Source organism: Pavona decussata, unplaced genomic scaffold (assembly GCF_977016875.1).
Source record: "Pavona decussata unplaced genomic scaffold, jaPavDecu1.1 SCAFFOLD_201, whole genome shotgun sequence".
NCBI lineage: Eukaryota > Metazoa > Cnidaria > Anthozoa > Scleractinia > Agariciidae > Pavona > Pavona decussata.
Genome location: NW_028145609.1, coordinates 860,001 through 880,258, shown reverse-complemented (window position 1 = coordinate 880,258; position 20,258 = coordinate 860,001). Strand labels below are relative to the sequence as shown.

The 20,258-nt window shown below is 37.4% G+C and overlaps 3 protein-coding genes across 11 annotated transcripts in view; 1 reads left to right on the top strand and 2 right to left on the bottom strand.

The window, feature by feature from the left end:
• The window catches only part of LOC146461195 (serine/threonine-protein phosphatase PP2A 65 kDa regulatory subunit-like), a 206,075-nt gene that overhangs the window by 153,819 nt on the left and 31,998 nt on the right, over positions 1–20,258 (top strand). The window lies entirely within an intron of this gene.
• LOC146461197 (uncharacterized) overlaps positions 1–20,258 on the bottom strand; it is a 47,135-nt gene that overhangs the window by 6,850 nt on the left and 20,027 nt on the right. The window lies entirely within an intron of this gene.
• The window catches only part of LOC146461200 (uncharacterized), an 8,479-nt gene continuing 7,498 nt past the window's right edge, over positions 19,278–20,258 (bottom strand). Inside the window, exon 5 of the mRNA XM_085087082.1 lies at positions 19,278–20,252. Within this exon, the coding sequence (XP_084943208.1) occupies positions 19,588–20,252 (665 nt within the window). The 3' untranslated portion in view covers positions 19,278–19,587. The remainder of the gene's footprint in view (positions 20,253–20,258) is intronic.

The window sequence follows — 20,258 nt, the reverse complement described above, 5'->3', positions numbered from 1 at the left end:
GAAATTTAATAGTTCGGCAGCCAACTAAAAACACAAGAAAATCATTAGTAGAAAATACTATTACAAATAATAAATATAGGGTGGAGAAACTTTTGCACAGTTAGACTGACCAAGTAAATACAGTGACAATGACGATTGCAATTTCAATGGAAGTGGAAATGAACAAGACGATAATAATAGAAATCGCAAAAGCAATGGCAATGACAATGACAATGGCAACGACAGTGACCATGGCAATGGCAACCACAACGAAAATTACAATGGCAATCACAATAACAATGAAAATGGCAGTGACAATGACAACGACAATGGCAATGACAATGGCAATGGCAATGGCAATGGCGATGACAATGACAATGACAATGACAATAAAAAATGGAAATGCAATGACTATGACAATGGCAAAACCAATAACAATGACAATGACAACGCCAATGGTTATGATAATGACAATAACAAAGATAATTGCAATGGCAATAAAATAGCAATGACAATAAAAATGACAGTGGCAATGACAATGGCAATAACAATAACAATAACAATAATAATGTCAGTGGTAATGACAATGACAATGGCAATGGTCATGACAATGACAATGACAATAACAACGACAATGACAATGACAATGACAATGACAATGGCAATGGCAATGGCAATGGCAATGACAATGACAATGACAATGACAATGACAATGACAATGACAATGACAATGACAATGACAATGACAATGACAATGACAATGGCAATGGCAATGGCAATGGCAAAGACAATTATAATGACAAATTATGGCAATGAAAATGAAAAGTACATTGACAATGGAAATGACAATGGCAATGACAATAAGAATGGTAATGGAAATGGCAATAAAGATGCAAGGACAATGACAATGACAACGACAATGGCACTGGCAATAACAATAACAGTGACTATGACAACGGCAATGACAGTGGCAGTCACAATGGCAGTGGTAATGACAATGGTAATGGTAATGATAATAATAATGACAATGGCAATGGCATTGACAATGACAATGACAGTGGCAATGAAAATGGCAATGACTGTGATAATGACAGTGTCAATGAGAACGACAATGGCAATGACAATGACAATGACAATGGCAATTAAAATCACAATGAGAATGGAGATGACCGTCACAATAGCAATGGAATCAGTAATAGTAATTGCATAACATTGAGAATGATCATGATAATGACAAAGGCTATGGCAAAGAGAGGGACAATAGCCATGGCAATGACTGAGGAAATGACAATGACGATGGCAACGGGAATGGCAACGGCTATGGCAAACACAATGACAAAAGCACTGACAATGACAATGACAATGGCTTTAACAGTGGCAATAACAATGACAATGGCTATGGTTATGGCTATGGCTTTGGCAATGGCAATGGCAATGACAATGACAATGACAATGACAATGATAATGACAATGACAATGACATCGACAACGACAACGACAATGACAATGACAATGACAATGACAATGACAATAACAATGACAATGACAATGACAATGACAATAACAATGACAATGAAAATGAAAATGGCAATGGCATTGGCAATGACAACAAGAACGACAATGACAATGACAATGACAATAACAATGACAAAGGATATATCAATGACAATGGCAATGGCTATGATAATGACAAGAAAAATGGCAATTTTTTGTTATTACAATGGCAATGAAAATGCCAATGTCAATGACAATGACAATGACAATGACAATGGCAATGGTAATGGCAGTGGCAATGACAATGGCAATGGCAATGGCAATGACAATGTAAGGACAATGGTAATGGCAATGACACTGACCAAGGCTATGAGAATGACAATGATTATGACAATAAGAATAACAAGGACAAGGACACTGACAATGGCAATGACAATGACAATGACAATGACAACCACATTGACATTGACAGAGGCAAAGATAATTACAATTCCAAAGTACAATGGCAATGGCAATGGCAATGGAAATGGTAATGAACAATGGCAATGACAATCACAGTTTTTATGACAATGGCAATGACAATGCCAATGATAATCACAATCACAATTACTATTGCAATGAATGGCAATGGTAATGACTATGAAAATGACAGTGGCAATGCATTTACAATGATAGTGACAATGGCAATGGCAATGGCAATGACAACGAATGGCAATGGCAATTATAATGGCAGTTACATTGAAAGGACAATGGTAATTGCAATGACAATAACAATGGCTATGACAATGACAATGACAATGAAAATGACGAGGACAAGGACACTGATTATGACAATTAAAAGGACAGTGGCAATGATAATGACAATGCGAATGACAATGGCAATGGCAATGGTAATGAACATTGGCAATGACAATGACAGTGGCTTTGACAATGGCAATGACAGTGGCAATTACAATGAGAATGACAATGACAATGACAACGGTAATGACAATTGAAATGGGAATGACAATGGCAACGACAATGACAATGACAATGCCAATGACAATCAGAATGACACTGATAATGACAGTGACAATGAGAATGACAATATATGACACTCACAATTTCAATGAGAGTGAGAAGGAGAATTATAATCAAAATGACAATGGCAATGGCAACGGCAATGAGCATAAGAATTAGAATAAAAATGACAATGAGAATGGCAATGACAAAGACAATGACAGTGACTGTGATAATGGCAATGTTTACACCAATCGCAATCAGTGGCAGTGACAATAGTAATGACAATGGCAATGGGAATATTAAGACACATGACAACGGCAATGGCAATTACAATAGTAATGACAATGACAATGACTATGTAATGAAAATGGGAATCAAAATAACAATGATAAGGACAGTCAAAATGACAGTTACAATGGCAATGGCATGAAAATGACAGTGACAATGACAATGGCAGTGAAAATGACAATGACAATGACAATGGCCTCCTTATTCCACACAAGGTTGTCATTACAAGCATGTTGCAAATTGGACCCAGTACCTTTATACAGCTGTAGTTTCCTCAGGTTGAACTCAGACTGTCATTGGTTGCTTAGTGTCTATGTGGCCTTGAATAAATTCAAATGTGTCTCACCCAATCCCGCTCAGTATACAATTCGGCTATTGTTACCCGCGCGTGACACGTGATACCCGTGGTGTGTTGTTTTTGTAAGCGCTTTCGATGAACACGTCAACAACAAACGGAGCTTTGTTTTTGAAAAAGAAAAGGAGCTTGAGGTAAAAGACGTTTCTCTACTCTTATCAAAACGAAATATTAAGAGCCTGTTGGAGCAGAAGGATTCACAAAACACAAAAAAGGCAACGAAAAATGTAATTGCTACTCTTCTTGTATTTTTCAAGGAAGTTTCTTCACAAGAAGCATCCGCTGAAAAGTTGGAGGAAATGTCAAAAGAAGAGTTAAATATTTTTTTTTTACCTAATACAAGGAAGAAGAGTAGAGATAACAAAAAAGTCTGCCTCGACGGGACTTCGAAGATGCTTTCTTCCAAAAAAAAAATCGATATCGTAAATGTAATTTACGGTCTTAGCAAGTATTCGAAATAAACACTGTTAAGTGAAACGGCAAGGCCATGGAAAAGTGGATCATCATATCCAAATTTAAAGGGAAGACCTACGAAAATTTCAGCTGTTGCATAGTCCAACTTCCTCAGATCCAAGAACCCTCCGACAATTTGTTTGTTTAATCTTATGTTCCTCTAATTACGTAGCGGACGAGAAAATCTTCAACGTTTCACCGTACAGACTTTCGCTGCACAGACTGATGCGACAGAAAAATAAGTTTATCTGGCGATAGACGAGTTAGACAAAAATCTCAGAGGGAAAGATAACCCTAACGATTCTTCAGGTCAGAGACGTATGTGTGAACGACCCTAAAGTCTGTTTTCCCTAGTAAAGGCTTTTGAACTTTATCCTTCAAAGTCGAATCCCGAAGTATTATGCTCATGGCAAAGACCTAAAGCGAGATAAAATGTTCAAGAAACTAAAAAAATCTGGTATTACAATGCCACTGTCGGAAAAAAAAAATGTTGTTTACTCCAGTTTAGGTGCATTATACAAGGAGTTAAAGTTCTCACGGCAGTACTAGTATTCAGGAAAAATGGGTGTGCCAAAATACGTGTAAATCAAGTTAAAGCGAGCCTCTAGTTCTACAACAATAAGGCATCTCGAGCAAGCCACACATTCGACGCATCTGTGGCTGAGACGAGACGTTTAATACTTCCTGTTTATGTAGTTCCCAAATGGGTTGCTAGACGAAACAATTATGGGTGATCGATGACGATAAAATTAGAAAAAAAAAAACCTATGCCAAGAAAAAGCTTATGAATGTTGCGAACAGTTGTTGATGAAAAGTTTTCGAGCAAGAGTACGAAACAGGTACCTATACTGCCGAGGGAGTAGGGGGAGAATACACACCGAATTCAGCTCGAATATTAGCACAGAAAATTATCTGAAGAATAGCTTTTTGTAAGCAGACGTCGGTATTTTTTGTACAAGTTGGCATGAAATGAAAAACAATTTTCGGCAAACGCCATTCGTGTAATTATTAAAAAGAGCGATTGACAATTCGAGTGCCAGAAAAGGGATATATTGGACGGTACAGTATGATAATCTTCCAAAACAAATTATTCCAAACATGCTCCCCACAGCAGTAAAAATAAATAAGTAAATAAATAAATAAATAAATAAAATAGTTTCCAATTACAGCAAACTATAACTGCATGTTGCCACTCACATGTAAATAGCTTTAACAAAACTGTACGCAGCCGTTCAAATGGTGATAGTTAACTATGCCAAATTCAGAGAAAACCTGTAGAATAGATAATTTCACTCAGCTGGCAACTTTATGACGACGTCTTGATCTAAAACTATCAATTTAAGAGAAGAACATTAAAAATAAGAAAGCTTATCGTCTAGAAAATGAAATAAACTAGAAATAGTGTTCACTAGAGCTGCGCCCGATTTTGACGATTTGTGTTGAATATAAATATTGTGTATACGACTGTTTAAGTTAGTATTCATAGAAATAGTCAACATTTTGCCTTGTAAATCTGACAGTGAAATCTATGACAATCACTATAATATGTACCTTTCACAGGAAAACGTACATTAACGGCTTTCCATAAACGGGTGAAACGAACGGCTGCCGAACGTGTCGCGAACGGGTCACCAAGCCGTTTGAAACGGGTTCCACTGAACGTTCGAACGGGTAATTGAGTATTCAGAACGGGTAGCCAAACCGTTCGAACGGCTCGTAAAAATTTTCGAACGGGTGATCTGACCAAAACGTTTGAACGACTCATAAAAAATTTCGAACCGTAAAGCTAAACGTTCAAACGGCTTATGAAAATCTCAAATGGGTGACCTAAACGTTCGAACGTCGCGGAAAAAATTACAACGGTTAGTCAATGATTCAAGTAAGTCAAACGACTTGATATCATCATATGTTTCGTTCACTTCGAACGAACTCCGTGGCGCGAACCGCCAAACACAGCTCACTTAAATTAATTTTAAACGGATAGCTATAAAATCGTTGAAACTAGTGCTATTTCTGCTTTATTTTACTGCTGAAATTCATAGAAAGTAGACTTCAAAAAGGCAAAGAGCATTCGCTGACGGGTTTAGTAAAGAATAACTCGAAGGAAATCAAAACCCGTAAATCAACGGTCAGAATTAGTGCATATTTATTTGGTATTTGCTTTGATGTGTTTACTCGACGTTTTGTATCTAGCAGCTTTTGATACATTTCCACGTTAATCTTTCTGACTTTTGACTACGATCAAGCGCACATTCCCACATTCGGTTGCGTGTAAATACATCGATCTCGCCAAATTTGCATAAAACAGTTATCTTGCGAGTAAACCGAAAATCACCCGCTATCACCTTGCGCGCTTTCTGAAACTTAACCGGTAACACCTTGCGCGCCAAGTTTCATCAAATCGAGATATTTTCCGCACTACCAAACCAAAAAATATATCAGATTTCACTAATTCAGAATCTCCCTAAATATGAGCGGACTGCTATTATGCCTCCTCGGGCCAAAACCCTGCGGGGGCAACAAATTGCATTTTGCTATGTTTTTATTCGTCCCATTTCCTTGCCTATTCTTTCATCCTCAATGAAAAGTAGATCTGCAGGTTTTAGAAATCAGGGAGGAAGCATCAATACACTCAGTATGGGAAATTCTTTCGCCCAGAAACCTTAATTTGCGACTTGCTCTGGCCATACTGACACATGAAAGAAGGTAAACATTCGATCCATGGCGAACGAATTGGATACGGTTAGGGTTAGGGAAACATCGAAAATAACAGGAAAACAAAACTGATTATTAACACCAAGCGTATATTGTCTCCTTCAAGGGCATTCTTATTGCCACGAATTACCATCGTCTTCACGCACAATCTGCGTGGGTCAAAAAACAAAAACAGTTAGAATACTTAAGTGAATGTTTCCGTTAATTTAAATAATTCCCTTTAGCAATGAATTAACAATTGCATTGTTTGCGTTAGTTGGCAAATTTCTGGCAATAATTTTGGAAAGAGAGCATTTAATATTTCCCTGTTGGGCAGCTTGTGTCTACCATATTTTCAGATCGATGCTTTAAACTATTTTGCTTCGATGGTTTTACTATAAGCTTTTAAATTTTCGACAACCTTCAAGTTTTCAGTAACTGAACAAAATCGAAATTGCCAAAACTTATAAGAGACATATTTCTGCTCGCCGTACAGAGCAAAATGAGTGGAAAGACTTGTAGAAATGCATTTGTCTAAGCCTAATTTATTTTTGGTGAGTTGTACACGAAACATATTTTATTGCTTGTCAATCCAAGAACTCGACCAACTTTGCCAAACTTTCCATGGTAAAAGGACAAAACCATTTGGTATTTTCCCCTCCGTTTTAAGGCAGTAAACGTTTCCCTTACAACGCACAGCTGAAAAATAGCTTCTTGTAAACAAACGGCGGTATTTGTTGTACAAGTTGGCATGAAATTTAAAATAATTTTCGGCAAATGCCATTCGTGTGATTATTAAAAACAGCGATTGACAATTCCAGGGCCAGAAAAGGAACATATTGGACGCTATGGTATGATAAACTCTAAAGAAAATTCTATTCCAAACATGCGAACGAACATGCATGTGTTAACACGAAATTTATTTCTCTGCTATTTAATTCAGAAGCTGGATAAATACCATATCTATGGTAAAATGACAAAACCGTCGGTTGTTTTCCTTCTGTTTTAAAGCAGTAAATGTTTCCTTTACAACGCCCAGGAAAAGCCTAAACATTAAATCTATCCTTGTTGGCGAGCCGGTATGACGTGAGACTGAAAGAGACGTGAACAGTTAACAAATTGCCACAAGAAATTTTCGGTGCTTAAATTCAAATCCAGACTTCATCACAAACGAAAGCTCTAACATTTCACTTTATCTATATTTCAATTCCCCCTGGAACCTCTCTCTGTCTTATTTCGTATAAAGGTTAATAAATAACTTCTTTTAGGGACCTATTTGTATTCAAACCCCTGTAGCTCATCGAACCCAGTAAGAGTTTATGTCACATAAATCGATAAAGAAGCTACAAGAAGAATTTACCTTACATAATCAATAAATATCAAGAAAGTTTTAGGGAATGGTAGGTTTTGATGATTGGCTTTCGGGAAATGGGACCCTAAGAAAGCACAAAGGAAGGAAATCAAGAATGGAGAGGAAACAACCTGCCATACTTGAATGGAGACAGCTTGGTGTCAAATAATCAGAATACATTGTATGTGGTCTTGGGTTAGTATGAGACCAAGAGCGACTGATTGGTCAGTGACGGATAGGTTAAAACTCATCAAATAGACAAATTTGTCATCTTCGAATTCAAAATAATTATCATGGATCTTTCCTTTTGGATGTAGAAAGACGCCGACAAATAACAGTTTATTTCCTTTACCCCAAGGGGGGAAACAGGCCGGACCCGACAAATAATATAGGCTCTTATTTCAATTTACTCTTTAAGACGTCCTATGTAAGATTTCGATAATATAAAATGTTTCACATGGTCAATTAGCTGTGCATTGTATTCAGCAATGACGCGGGAGACAATTAGTGTGTGCTGGCAGGTGATGGTTGTGGTGTAAATTAGAAAATTTTAAACATTATTCTTACAATTGTTAAAAACAGTTACCGATCACGGAGAAAGCAAACAGTGACAATCTAATTGGGCTGTAGACTCCGTAATTAGTCTTCTTCTTTATTTGCCATAAAACACAATAATCTATCACAAAAGTAGCATAAAGATATAGCAAGGAGACCTCATGAAACCAGGAAATGTCAAAAGAAGGGTTAAATAGAAATTGTACTTGTTTTTTTTTTTTTACCTAAGTGCAAGGAAGAAGAGTAGAGATAGCAAAAGAAAAAAAGTCTGCCTTGATGGGACTTTGATTCGTTCTTTAAAGAAACTTCGATATCGTAAATGAAATTTGCAGTCTAAGCAATTATTCGAAACAACAACTGTTGAGTGAAACGGCAAGGCCATGGCAAAGTGGATCATCTCAACCAAATATAAAGGGAAGACCTGTGAAAAATTCAGCTGTTACATAGTGTAGCTTCCTCAGATCCAAGAACCCTCCAACAAGTCGTTTGGTTTAATCTTATGTTCCTCCTATTCGGTCGCGGACGAGATAATCTGTTTGCTGTACAGACTGATGCGACAGAAAAATAAGTTTATAGGGCGGTAGACGAGTTAGACAAAAACCAAAGAGGAAAAGATATTTTGATCATGGCAAAGACCTAAAGCGAGATAAAATGTTAAAGAAACGAATAAAATCTGGTATTGCAATGCACTTGTCGGAAAAAAATACCCTAGGTAAGTTATACAAGAAGTTAAAACTATCTCAACAGTACTAGTATTCAAGAAAAATGGGTGTGCCAAAATACGTGTAAACCAAATTAAAGCGAGGCTCCAGTTCTAAAGCAATGAGACATCTCGAGTTAGCCACACATTCGACGCATCTGTGGCTGAGACGAGATCTTTAATTCTTCCTGTTTACGTAGACCCCGAATGGGTTGCCAGGCGAAAACAATAATGGGTGATAGATGACGATTAAATTAGAACAAAAATAATGCGAAGAAAAAGCTTACGAATGTTGCGAACAGTTGTTGATAAAAAGTAACGTTTTGGGTAAACGTTATTCGTGCAAGAATACAAAACAGGTACCTATACTGTCGGTAAAGAGGAGAAGAATACACACCGAATTCAGATGGAATATTAGCATAGAAAATTATCTTAAAATTAGCTTTTTGTAAGCGGACGGCGGTTTTTGTTGAACAAGTTGGCATGAAAATTAAAACAATTTTCGGCAAACGCCATTCGTGTGATTATTAAAAACAGCTATTGACAATTCGAGAGCCAGAAAAGGGACATGTTGGACGGTATGATATGATAAACTCCCAATTCAAACATCAAGAATAACATTAGGCGTATATTGTACCCTTCAAAATCATTATCATAACCATGAATTACCATCGTTATCACGCACGATCTGCTTGGGTCGTGGGTTCCATTCGCACTGAAGTCTGAAAAATGTTCGTTACCTGGTGTTGTTTTCCATTTCCCTGCTATGGCTAATGCTTTGTTGGAATTCTATGGGTTCAGCTCAACATTTTAACTTTCTCTGATTCAACATAAGATAGTAAATAAAAAGCCCCGAAAACAGCTAGGGTACTAAAGGGAATGTTTTCGTTTATTCAGAAACTTCCCTTTAACAATAAATTAACAGTTGCATTGTTTGCCCTGGTTGGCAAATTTCGTTGTGTCTAGCAATAATTTTGGAAAGTTCCCTTTTGGACAGCTTGTTTCTCCCACATTTTCAAATCGATACTTCAACAATTTTGCTTCAATAGTTTAACTGTAATTTTATTGCAAGTTTTCTGTAAACAAAATTGAAATTTCCAAAACTTGTAAAAGACATATTTCTGCTCGCCGTACAGAGCAAAATGAGTGGAAAGACTTGTAGAAATGCATCTGTCTAAGCCTAATTTATTTTTGGTGAGTTATAAACGAAATGCATTTTTCTGCTTTTCAATTCAGAAACTAGAAAAACTTTACCATACTTTCTATGGTAAAATGACAAAACTATTTGTGTTTACCCTCTGTTTTAAGGCAGTAAACGTTTCCTATACAACGCACAGGAAAAGCCTAAGCATTTAATTTTTCCTTGTTGGTGAGCCAGTATGATGTGAGACAGAAAGAGACGTGAAAAGTTAAGAAATTGTCTCAAGGAACGTAGGAGATTTTCGGTGCTTAAATTCATATTCAGACTTCATCACAAATGAAAGCTCGAATTTCGCACTCTATCTACATTTCTATCCCCCCTGAAACCTCTATCTGTATTTCTTGGTATTTAGGTTAAATATCTGCGTGTAGGGACCGTTTAGTTTTCCAGCCCCTATAGCTTATCAAACCCAGTAACAGTTTATGTCACATAAATCGATAAAGATGCTACAGGAAGAAATAACCTTGCATAATCAATAAAGATCAAGAAAGTTTTAGGCAGATGGTAGGTTTTGATGATTGGCTTTCGGGAAGTGGGACCCTGTAGATCCTATGACACATTTTTGGTTAAAAAAAAAAAGTCCGTCAAAAGTTATTTTCTTACCTTGCTGGGCTTCTGTATTATACTGCAGCCATGTTCCCCAAAGAAAACACAAGAGAAGGAAATCAAGAATGGAGAGGAAACAACCTGCCATACTAGAATGGAGACAACTTGATGCCAAATGATAATTCACTGTATGTAGTCTTGGTTAATACGAAACTAAGAGCGACTGATTGGTCAGTGACGGATGGATTAAAACTCATCAATATAGACAAATTTGTCATCCACGAATTTAAAATAATGACCATGGATCTTTCCTTTTAGCTGTAAAAAGACACCGACAAATAATAACTTATTTCCTTTACCCCAAGGGGGAAAATAGGCCGGACCCGACAAATAATATAGGCTCTTATTTCAATTTAATCTTTAAGACGTCTGCTGTAGGATTTCGACGATAAATGTTTAGAAAAAAAGAGAAAGAAAATAGCGAAAGAAAAAAGTTTGCTGAAGGGATTTATTTTCCTGCACACAAAAAGCAGCAAGGTTATTGAAATTCAAGTAACAAAACGAAGGGTGGTAAAAATGTCAAAAAAAAAAAAAAAAAAAATAGGAAAACTATTGTATACAATGTTTTTCACAGCCAATTAACGGTGCAGTGTATTTAGCAATGACGCGGGAGACAATTAATGTGTGCTGGCAGCTGATGGTGTGGGTTCAAATTAGTAAATTTAAAATATTCATACAAATATTAAAAAGCAGTTTCTGCAGATAACGGAGAAAAGTAAACAGCAACAACTAACTGGATTGATAGACTCTGCAATTAGTCGTCTTCTTCTTCGTCTTCTTCTTCTTCTTCTTCTTCTCTTTCTTTTTCTTCTTCTTTTTTATTTGCCATAAAACACAATAATCTAAAACAAAAGTAAGAATAAATTTGAAATAGAGCATTTGACAAACGCCTTTTTTTGAAGTTTTAATCAGTTATGGTCACGAAAAATTAGAAAAAATAAGAAAAAAGAATGCAAAGAAAACGCTTATGAATGTTGCGAACGTTTCGGGTAAAAATTATTCGTGCAAGGGTACTATACTGCCTATAGAGGAGGGGGAGAAAACACACAATTCAATTGGAATATTAGCATATAAAATCATCTGAAAAATAACTTTTAATATGCAGGCTGTATTTGTTGTACAAAGTTGTCATGAAATTTAAAAACATGTTTAAGCAAAAGCCATTCGTGTGATTATTAAAAACAGGGATGGATAATTCGAGGGCCAGATCAGGGGCACATTGATTAAATGGCATGATATCATAAGTAATTGCGATATTTAAAACCAATGTGTGCAGAGTTCGCGAACATGCCGAACGGCTCTTTTAAGTAGACGTCATTCGTACAAATGCTAAAAACAGCTATCAGTACTGAGTCACGCTTTAGGACCTAAAAAAATATCCAGAAAAATAAATCAAAACGAAACAACAACAAAAACAGAAAGTGGTATGGTAGAACCATCTTGCTTCACCTATTATTAACCTTAGTGTGCACGATAGTTGATTCACCGAAAAACAAAACGCAAAGGAATATTTCTTCAAAGAATAGACTTTCCTCATTAAAGGATACGGTTTATTATTGTTTTTGATGTATGTTAGCTTAATTGGCCGTATAAACGTCATTTTAAAGTAAAATTCTATTGGATTTTTACATGGTAAAGAGGCTAGTATAACAAAAAAAATGGAAATAAAAGAATAATTAATTTATCGGCCGTTATTTTATTTTATTTTTTTTTGTTTTGGAAAAAAAAAAGTCTATGTCTATTCAAGACTGCGGGAATCCACAAATTTCGCCTGGAGGTGTGCAAAATGAAAAGATCGAAAATTCCCAAACTTTGTCAGGACATAGGTCGAACTATTTCTGGAAAAAAGTTAGTTTAAGTTCGATTAAGTTTTTATTTTACGCGAACGGCGACATAGTCGGTTCAGTGGCTCTCACATCGGTTTTCACAACGTCTACACCATACGTTATTTAAATGTCGCCTAAAAATAAACAAAACAGTAAATCCGACCATTAAACATCTTAATCAAAATAGCACATTTTGAGGAACAGTCTGAAATCTGAAATGCAAGTTGTTCGATTTCATCCCGAACTATTTTTTTCTAATATTATTATTATTATTATTATTATTATTATTATTATTATTATTATTATTATTATTATTATTATTATTATTATTATTATTATTATCTATTTATTTTTTCAATATTTCACCGATTGCCGGGCGGAATAAAAAAATGGCAAACTTGGGAGGGCAAAATCGCACCTTGGTACATGGCATGGCTTCATGTTAAGTGCATCCAGTGAAAGAGCAAGATTTCTTCTTTTCAAATAACTGCAATAATATTTTTGGGCTACATAAATTACGAAATTTTAGAGCGCCAAACAAAAGTGACACAACGGTCAAAACACGCAGTTCCCTTTCACGCATTTAGCCCGGCGATATCAATCAATGAAAATCAACCATTGATAGCAATCAATATGATCAATAATAATCAATAATAATTAATTCATTGATATTGATTGGTTCAACCAATCAATAGAAATCGAAACTCACTGACACCGACACGTCTTAATTTTATTGATTTTTATAGATAATCAATAATTGGTTATGCAACGGTATCTGAGTAAAAGGATAGTACAGCACCTCTTCCAGACCTCTATTTTCATTGGTCTTCTAGTACAGTAGCTCCCATTGTTTTCTGTGGGGAATCTATTGTTCCCAACCAATAACGTATTGTTTCGTTCTCCAATCACAGACCTCGTCTGGATAGCTACTGTCTTTCTCGAGTAAAACCTGACCTTTAATTGATCTAACGACGTATGCACGTCACGCGTCATATTACATATACGACGGAATTTTGCACCCTGTGGTAATCCGATTGCACTACACTTGAGTTGGAGGAAGAAAATATAGGAAAAGGGATTAAAAATGTTAAGCAAATAATCTAAAAAGAGAGCGAGGCTGATTTCACGGTCAGGGAAGTATATTTTCCAATATTTCGAAAGACACGGCCTTTCTTCTTCAGGGTATGTTTGTCTCAATTACCAGCTACCACCTCCAGTACTTTGCATGCCGCATACATATTGCTGCCTTTGCCGTGTATGCTTTGTGTCTATTTTGTTCTCCTATTTTAATTTTTTCCTCTATGTTTGGGACTGAATCGGGCAGCCTTCTAGGTAGTTCGTAAAGACCATCAGGCAACACCTGGACACTTTGCTCTAGAAATGCACGCACCGGTAATAATTAAAATGGTTCTGCGCTATATCTTTCCTGGAGTTTTTTCTTTGTATAAAACGTAAGGCCTGATCCAGTTGCCCTGTTGAGAAGACTACTGGGGCGCTTTTCATTCGACCAAAAATTCCGGAATGAAATTTCGAGTATTCCATGTGACGAATGGAACAGTATTTTCCGGTTGGTTTGAACCAAGCCGTTCCAGTCCATCACGTGCCAATTTTCGCGCGAAAATACCAAATAAACAGGGGAATCAAAAAATGGCGGACTCTTTGTCTATTTTACTTGCTTTAGAGTTGCTCGACGACCATGAAGTTGAAATAAGGGAAGAATTGGGCGAGGACGACGACATAACGCTGTTCAGTGTGGGTAGCTCCTACATGAGTAGGAATTTAAACCGAGTTCTTGCAATAGAAAGTGTGCTCGTCACTTATCACACTAATTTAAGACATTGCGCGTAGCTTATATGCATTTTCGCACTACTTACGAAAGTTTGCCGTAGCTCCAGTGCAAAAGTGGTGCAAAAGAACATTCAAGTCATCTGTCGCATAATAACAAGTTAAGCGGAACACTGATATTGAGCAGAAGAATTGGCAGCCATGTTGAGTTCGATTTCCGGGCTCTGAGAAACTGGGCGCAAGCAGGAATGGTCGAATGGAACGGAATTTTCCGATTATTCCGATGTTCTGGAATTTTAGGCCAACCTCGCGAGGTACACCCAAAAATTTCGGAATGAAACTCCGGAAAATGTCTGTTCCATTCGCTCCCAAACCCAGAATTTCCGGAATTTTTGGTCGAATGGAAAGCGCCCCTGATCTTTCTTCGACAAATTTTAATTTGCCATAATGCATATGTAGCTCCTAAAAGTACTCATAATCCTTTAACTGGAGACTGAGAAAGATAGCGCGATCAACCGGTAGCGGATGGCAAGGTTTCCCTCCCCTTGGACGATATGTTCTGCTTTTCCATAAACAGTTGATGGCTCAGTATTGACAGATTGAGAGATGTCTTAGTAGTCTCCGGGGGCCCATTTCTCGAAAGTCCCGGTAACTTACCGGGCCCGATAAGTGATTTCGGTGATAAATGTTTCTTAAAAGAAGTCAATTTTTGTTAGCTTTGAATAATAAATTTTAAAATCTTATGATTCTGTGAAAACTTTGGCCAAGTACCGTGTCTTTAATCATTGTGTAACCGGCCAAACAACATTTAAAAATAAACTTATCGTTCCCAGTAAGTTACCGGGACTTTCGAGAAACGGGCCCCAGAAGAAACTAGACTCCATGGGAAGACTTAATCCCCATTGAGTCCGCTTGGACTAATTATAAAACAAAAGAGAGAGCATAAAAAAGGGATAATTTATTTTTTATTTAAATCAAACACGGATTTCCAAGCTAGCATTTTGTACCAATGTTAGGGTATTTTTACGATTGAAATAAATATACGGTATACCTAAACTAATTGGCTCAACCCTCTTGAACTTTTTGTGTGCGTTGTCCCAAACATGTTGCGTCCTTTGGGCGCGGGTGATAATGAAAAACGAAAACTACAAGAAAAAAAAAAAGCTTATAAAAGTAATCTAATATATACATTTTTTACCTAGCAACTGAGACCATGGTATGGCCTTTCCTTCTCCCACAGGCTATACAGTCATACATTCCCCTCCATAATAGAAATTATGTAGGTTGCTTACTTCTTACTATTTTCCTTGCAAAGAGGTTGAATGCTTCTTTCTTGGGGAAGCAGGGAGGGCGCAGTGGTGAGAGCACTCGCCTCCCACCAATGTGGCCCGCGTTCGATTACCGGACTCGGCGTCATATGTGGGTGGAGTTTGTTATTGGTTCTCGTCCTCGCTCCGAGGGTTTTTCTCCGGGTTCTCCAGTTTTTACTCCCTCCTGAAAAACCAACATTTCTAAATTCTAATTCGACCCGGAACGCACGGACACCTTTGAACGAGTTCCTAGAGCTCTTTGTTTCTCCGTGGGTAAATAAATTACGTTTACATTTCTGGAATCGATTTAGGTCACTCTGGCACCAATTGCCCTATTGCGGATCGTCGGCGGTGACTTGGCCTTCGTTAATGTAGCGAACAACCTGGGCTTTGATGGTGGTTGCTCTTCTATCACAAGCATCTTCACAGCCTTGTAGGGTGCTTAAGCTTACTGTCAAATTTAATACCAGTCGCTTGTTCCGTAAGTAGACAAGCAACTTACATAGTGACACCCTCTGTAAGCTTCTGCAGAACGAGGATACGGACGGACAGATGCAGACGGCGGATTAACTTTTTTAAATTGGGACACTGACAAATAGTTTGGTAAATTCTTTAGGTCAGTTAATTTCAAATAAACAAATAAATAAATAAATAAATAAATAAATGGGAATGTTCTCGTTTTTAAACCAAATCAGTCTGAGACTGCAGTGGAACCCCGTACGTTAATAGCGGAGCTCTGCGCCCCGAAGGCGCGCGCGTGGAGCCCCATTGATAAGAGATTTTGGTAAACCCATGAATACGAAAAATTTTGGTTATGACATGACTGTCCGACCGTCCGTCGTACGTACGTCCGCCCGTCTATGTAAGCCATTGTGAAATGCCACACTCAACCTGTGCGGCAACCCCCATTTTTTCGGCGGGAAAACTGCTACCGTTTTTTGGCGGGAAGTTTACTTTGCCAAAGTTTTGCTTTTTGAGCCTTTTAGAAAAGTAAACGGAAATTTTACGGTAAATTAATTTGACTATTCATAAAGAATATGAATATGTCGAAAAACATCGAAAGAAGAGAAAGAGAGAGAAAGAAAACGAGAAAGCAGGCGACGAACAAGTGAAGTACAACGTGAAAGAGAGCGACTGAGAGCACTGGAAAACAGGCGAAACATGACTGACGAACAGCGGGAGAAAGAGCAAGACAGAGCATGACAAAACAGGCTGAATTGTAGTGAATAGCAACGGGAGAAAGCGCAGGACAAGGCTCGAGAAAAGAGGCCGAATTGTAGTGAAGAGAAACGAGAGAAAGAACAAGAAAGAGCTCGAGCAAAGAGGCAACGAACTAGAGAAAGAGAGAGAAAGATGCCGTGAAAAACGGAGGCGAATTAGTGACGAACAGCGAAAAAGAGAGCGAGAAAGGAAACGAGAAAACAGGCGAAGAGACAACTCTAGTAATGCAGAGCGAAGAGAAAGATATGCAGGTGAGAAGTTCAACTTTTGCTTTAATAAATCACAGTCGAAAGCTTTATGTCCTGTAACCGGAAATTGTGTCAGCAGTTTTGTTTTTCTTCACCAATCACTGTGCGTTATTTGTCAAACTGTCAAAACAATGGCATCGCATTTCTTCCCTCATGTGTGGATTTACAGGCTTTCCGGGACTTTTTTTTGAGATTTCATTAAATGAAAAACATCGATACACCTAACTTTATACATGGATATCATGAAAGTCCTGTTAACTGGTAGAATCTAGCCAAAATGAAAGCGGTAAGGTTATTTTTGAAAGGATATTCAATGCCATTTTGGTACGATAATGCAGACAATTAATTGTACTTTTATAAGGTACGAGGAATTTAATTTGTAATTGTCAGAGGATGTCAACTGCTATTGAAGCCATTTTTCATGACTGGAAGTTGTGCAGAGTTTTCCTTTTCCCCACTAAGAATACTATTGGAACAATACATTTTACAGACCACGGGGGAAGAAGTCAACCTTGCCGAAGATAGTTTCAAAGCTGTCCAAGAAAATGCTCATGTCACTGCGTGAAAGCAAAAATATTCTAGTGTATTCCAGACTCGAATACGTGATTGTGACGCAATAGAATCCTAGAGTATTCAAGACGCACACAATACGTGATGTACACCTGGAATATTCGTATCGAATATGGTGGAATACGCTCCGTTCATAATCGTTCGTGGATTTTCGTTTAAATATACCTCACATTTGTCGTACTCCTAGAGTATGATGGCAAACCCTTAAATAAAATAATTTTATGACAGAAGGTCGGGTGTATAGCATTCTCTTGGAAGCAAAATTTGGACTGAATTCAAAGTATGTGCGATATGCGTGCGATTGTATACGTTTCACGCCAAAGCAAAAGATTTCTAGAGTATTCATGGCGTGCACAGCCGTGACGTACACCTGGAAAATTCTTATCGAATATGGGCATATTGCAGTCCTAAGCACGACCGTGTATTCGTTTGTCGACCATAGGAGTTATTGCACTTTTTTGGTTATGTTGTCGGCCCAGCGTATGAGCATGCTTTGTCAAGAGTTACATACTTTACTGTCAATTCCAATTCCCGTCGTTCGGTTTTGACCGACGTTTACAGGGTAATCATTACTCAAGCCAAATCAACCGATCGAAAGCTGTAGAAAGGCATTTTTAAGTACCTTATGGTGTTGAAGTCTGTTAAAAGTGATGTTTTCGTTAGGTAGAAGAATTTGATGTATTCGGATCCCGTTGCTGAGATTTTAATTACCCGAAAATTCAAGGCATTAAAATCTTCATTTGATAAAATGATAGCTGGAATGAACTTTTTTCTTTCCGAAAATGCTAGATGTTGTTTTTGTTGCATTTGACTGACAAAAACAGCAAATACGACCTTTCCGAAAACGTCAGGGGCTATGATCATGATTTCCCCATGGCGAACCTTTTTGGCGGTTGTACCTAAAAGTGGGACGGATACTCGGGCCGGGGGTGTATGCAGGGACGCGAGATCTGGGACTCGGGGGCGTGACATTGGGTGCCCCTGACCACAAGGCAATTTCTCTTTAATTTGCGTTACCCGTCTCATCTGAAATGGTTAATTCAGTGCTGTAAAGACGCCGTTAGGCTGTAACATACTTTTTACCCCTTGGTGTAACGCTGACAAAAAAAATGAATTTACGCCACTTTTTGACGCTAGCGTAAATATAAGCTTATATGAACACTTCCCGTATCGCTGTGGCTATATGACCGGCAGCCGGTTAAGATTTTAATAGACAAATTGACCGTAAGTCAGAAGTACAGCTGAATCCAATCTGAATTAAAAGTCATCTTAAACACGATTTTGCTGATTTTCTCTTTAAAGTAGTCTCGTTTGGATGACCTACTTGGCTCAACTAAACCATTACTCTTTTGCAAGTCCCACTTGGCTCAAAATAATTCATTCCATGTAATCAATGCATTAATTTAGAAACTGACTGTTGGGAGGGCTACATGTACATGTAGGTTAGGACCAAATGAACTTACAAGGATTGTTTCAATTTTTTAAATTTTACCTGTCTCTCTTTGAGAAATTTATCAGTCCTCATAACTTCACTAAATATTCTGACCTCACATGTACTTATTGTTATGACAAAGAGATGGTGTACTAAAAGATAAAAACAATCAGTGAAATGAATAACAATTATACAATGTAAGTGCCACTTTATTTGTTAATGTATATCAATGTACAGTGTACTCTCCTTTAAACTGTCTGTGACATCATGGACAATTATATAAACCCTACAACTGAACACAAAATATGATGAAAAAAAAAAACAAAAAAAAACTACTAACAACTATTAGTACATTTAAAAAACATGCCTAAAAAGGAAAGTCTTAACCTTAGCTTTTTGCGATATTCTCCCAATAATTATAGTTTCAGTTCCTTTCAGTATTAGCTCCACTCAATTTTTGACTGTAATCCATTAAGTTCCTAAAATTCTCAAGAAGATTAAGCCTGTGTTTAATTCATTAGATAAATCTTCCAATCAATGGAATGGTAATAACAACCTTTTCTCTTCCATAATTAAATTTAACTTTGTACTGAACAGTCAAACATTGACTGTGAATTCTTTGAGCTGGAATGAAAGACATTTCAGAATGACTTTCAAAATCTGTACACCATACTTTAAGGGGGTCCGGAAACCAGTTCCTTTCGGGATGGGTCTTGAACCAATCAACCTCAGCGAGCACAAAAGTAAGTTTCTGCCTTTTGCCTAGGCCTTGCTTAACAACCACATCATGGGTAAGGAATCTGCAAACTCTTCCTGGTCTAAACTCCTGATTAAACCATTTAGCTAAAATACCATAGTTCCTTGAACATCTGTATATTGCACCACTGATTTGAACTCTTGAAAAGCTGTCACAGAGTCTTTGAGTAGAAACTACCACACAGTTGGGAAGCAAAGTTTTATACATTTCTGTAAGTTTGGAATGGTCATCATCATTTAAAGCAATCCTCTTGACTGGTGGCAAAGGAACAATTGTTTCACTCTGTTCTTCATTCAGCATTTCTCCAAGAGTGCCATTTTGAGTACCAGTGGCAGAAAGTAAACACTGGAATTGTTTATGTTCATCAGGGAAGTCAATCATGCGTAGCTCAATATCCCGAAGAAATCTGCGCATCAGTTGAATACCTACAA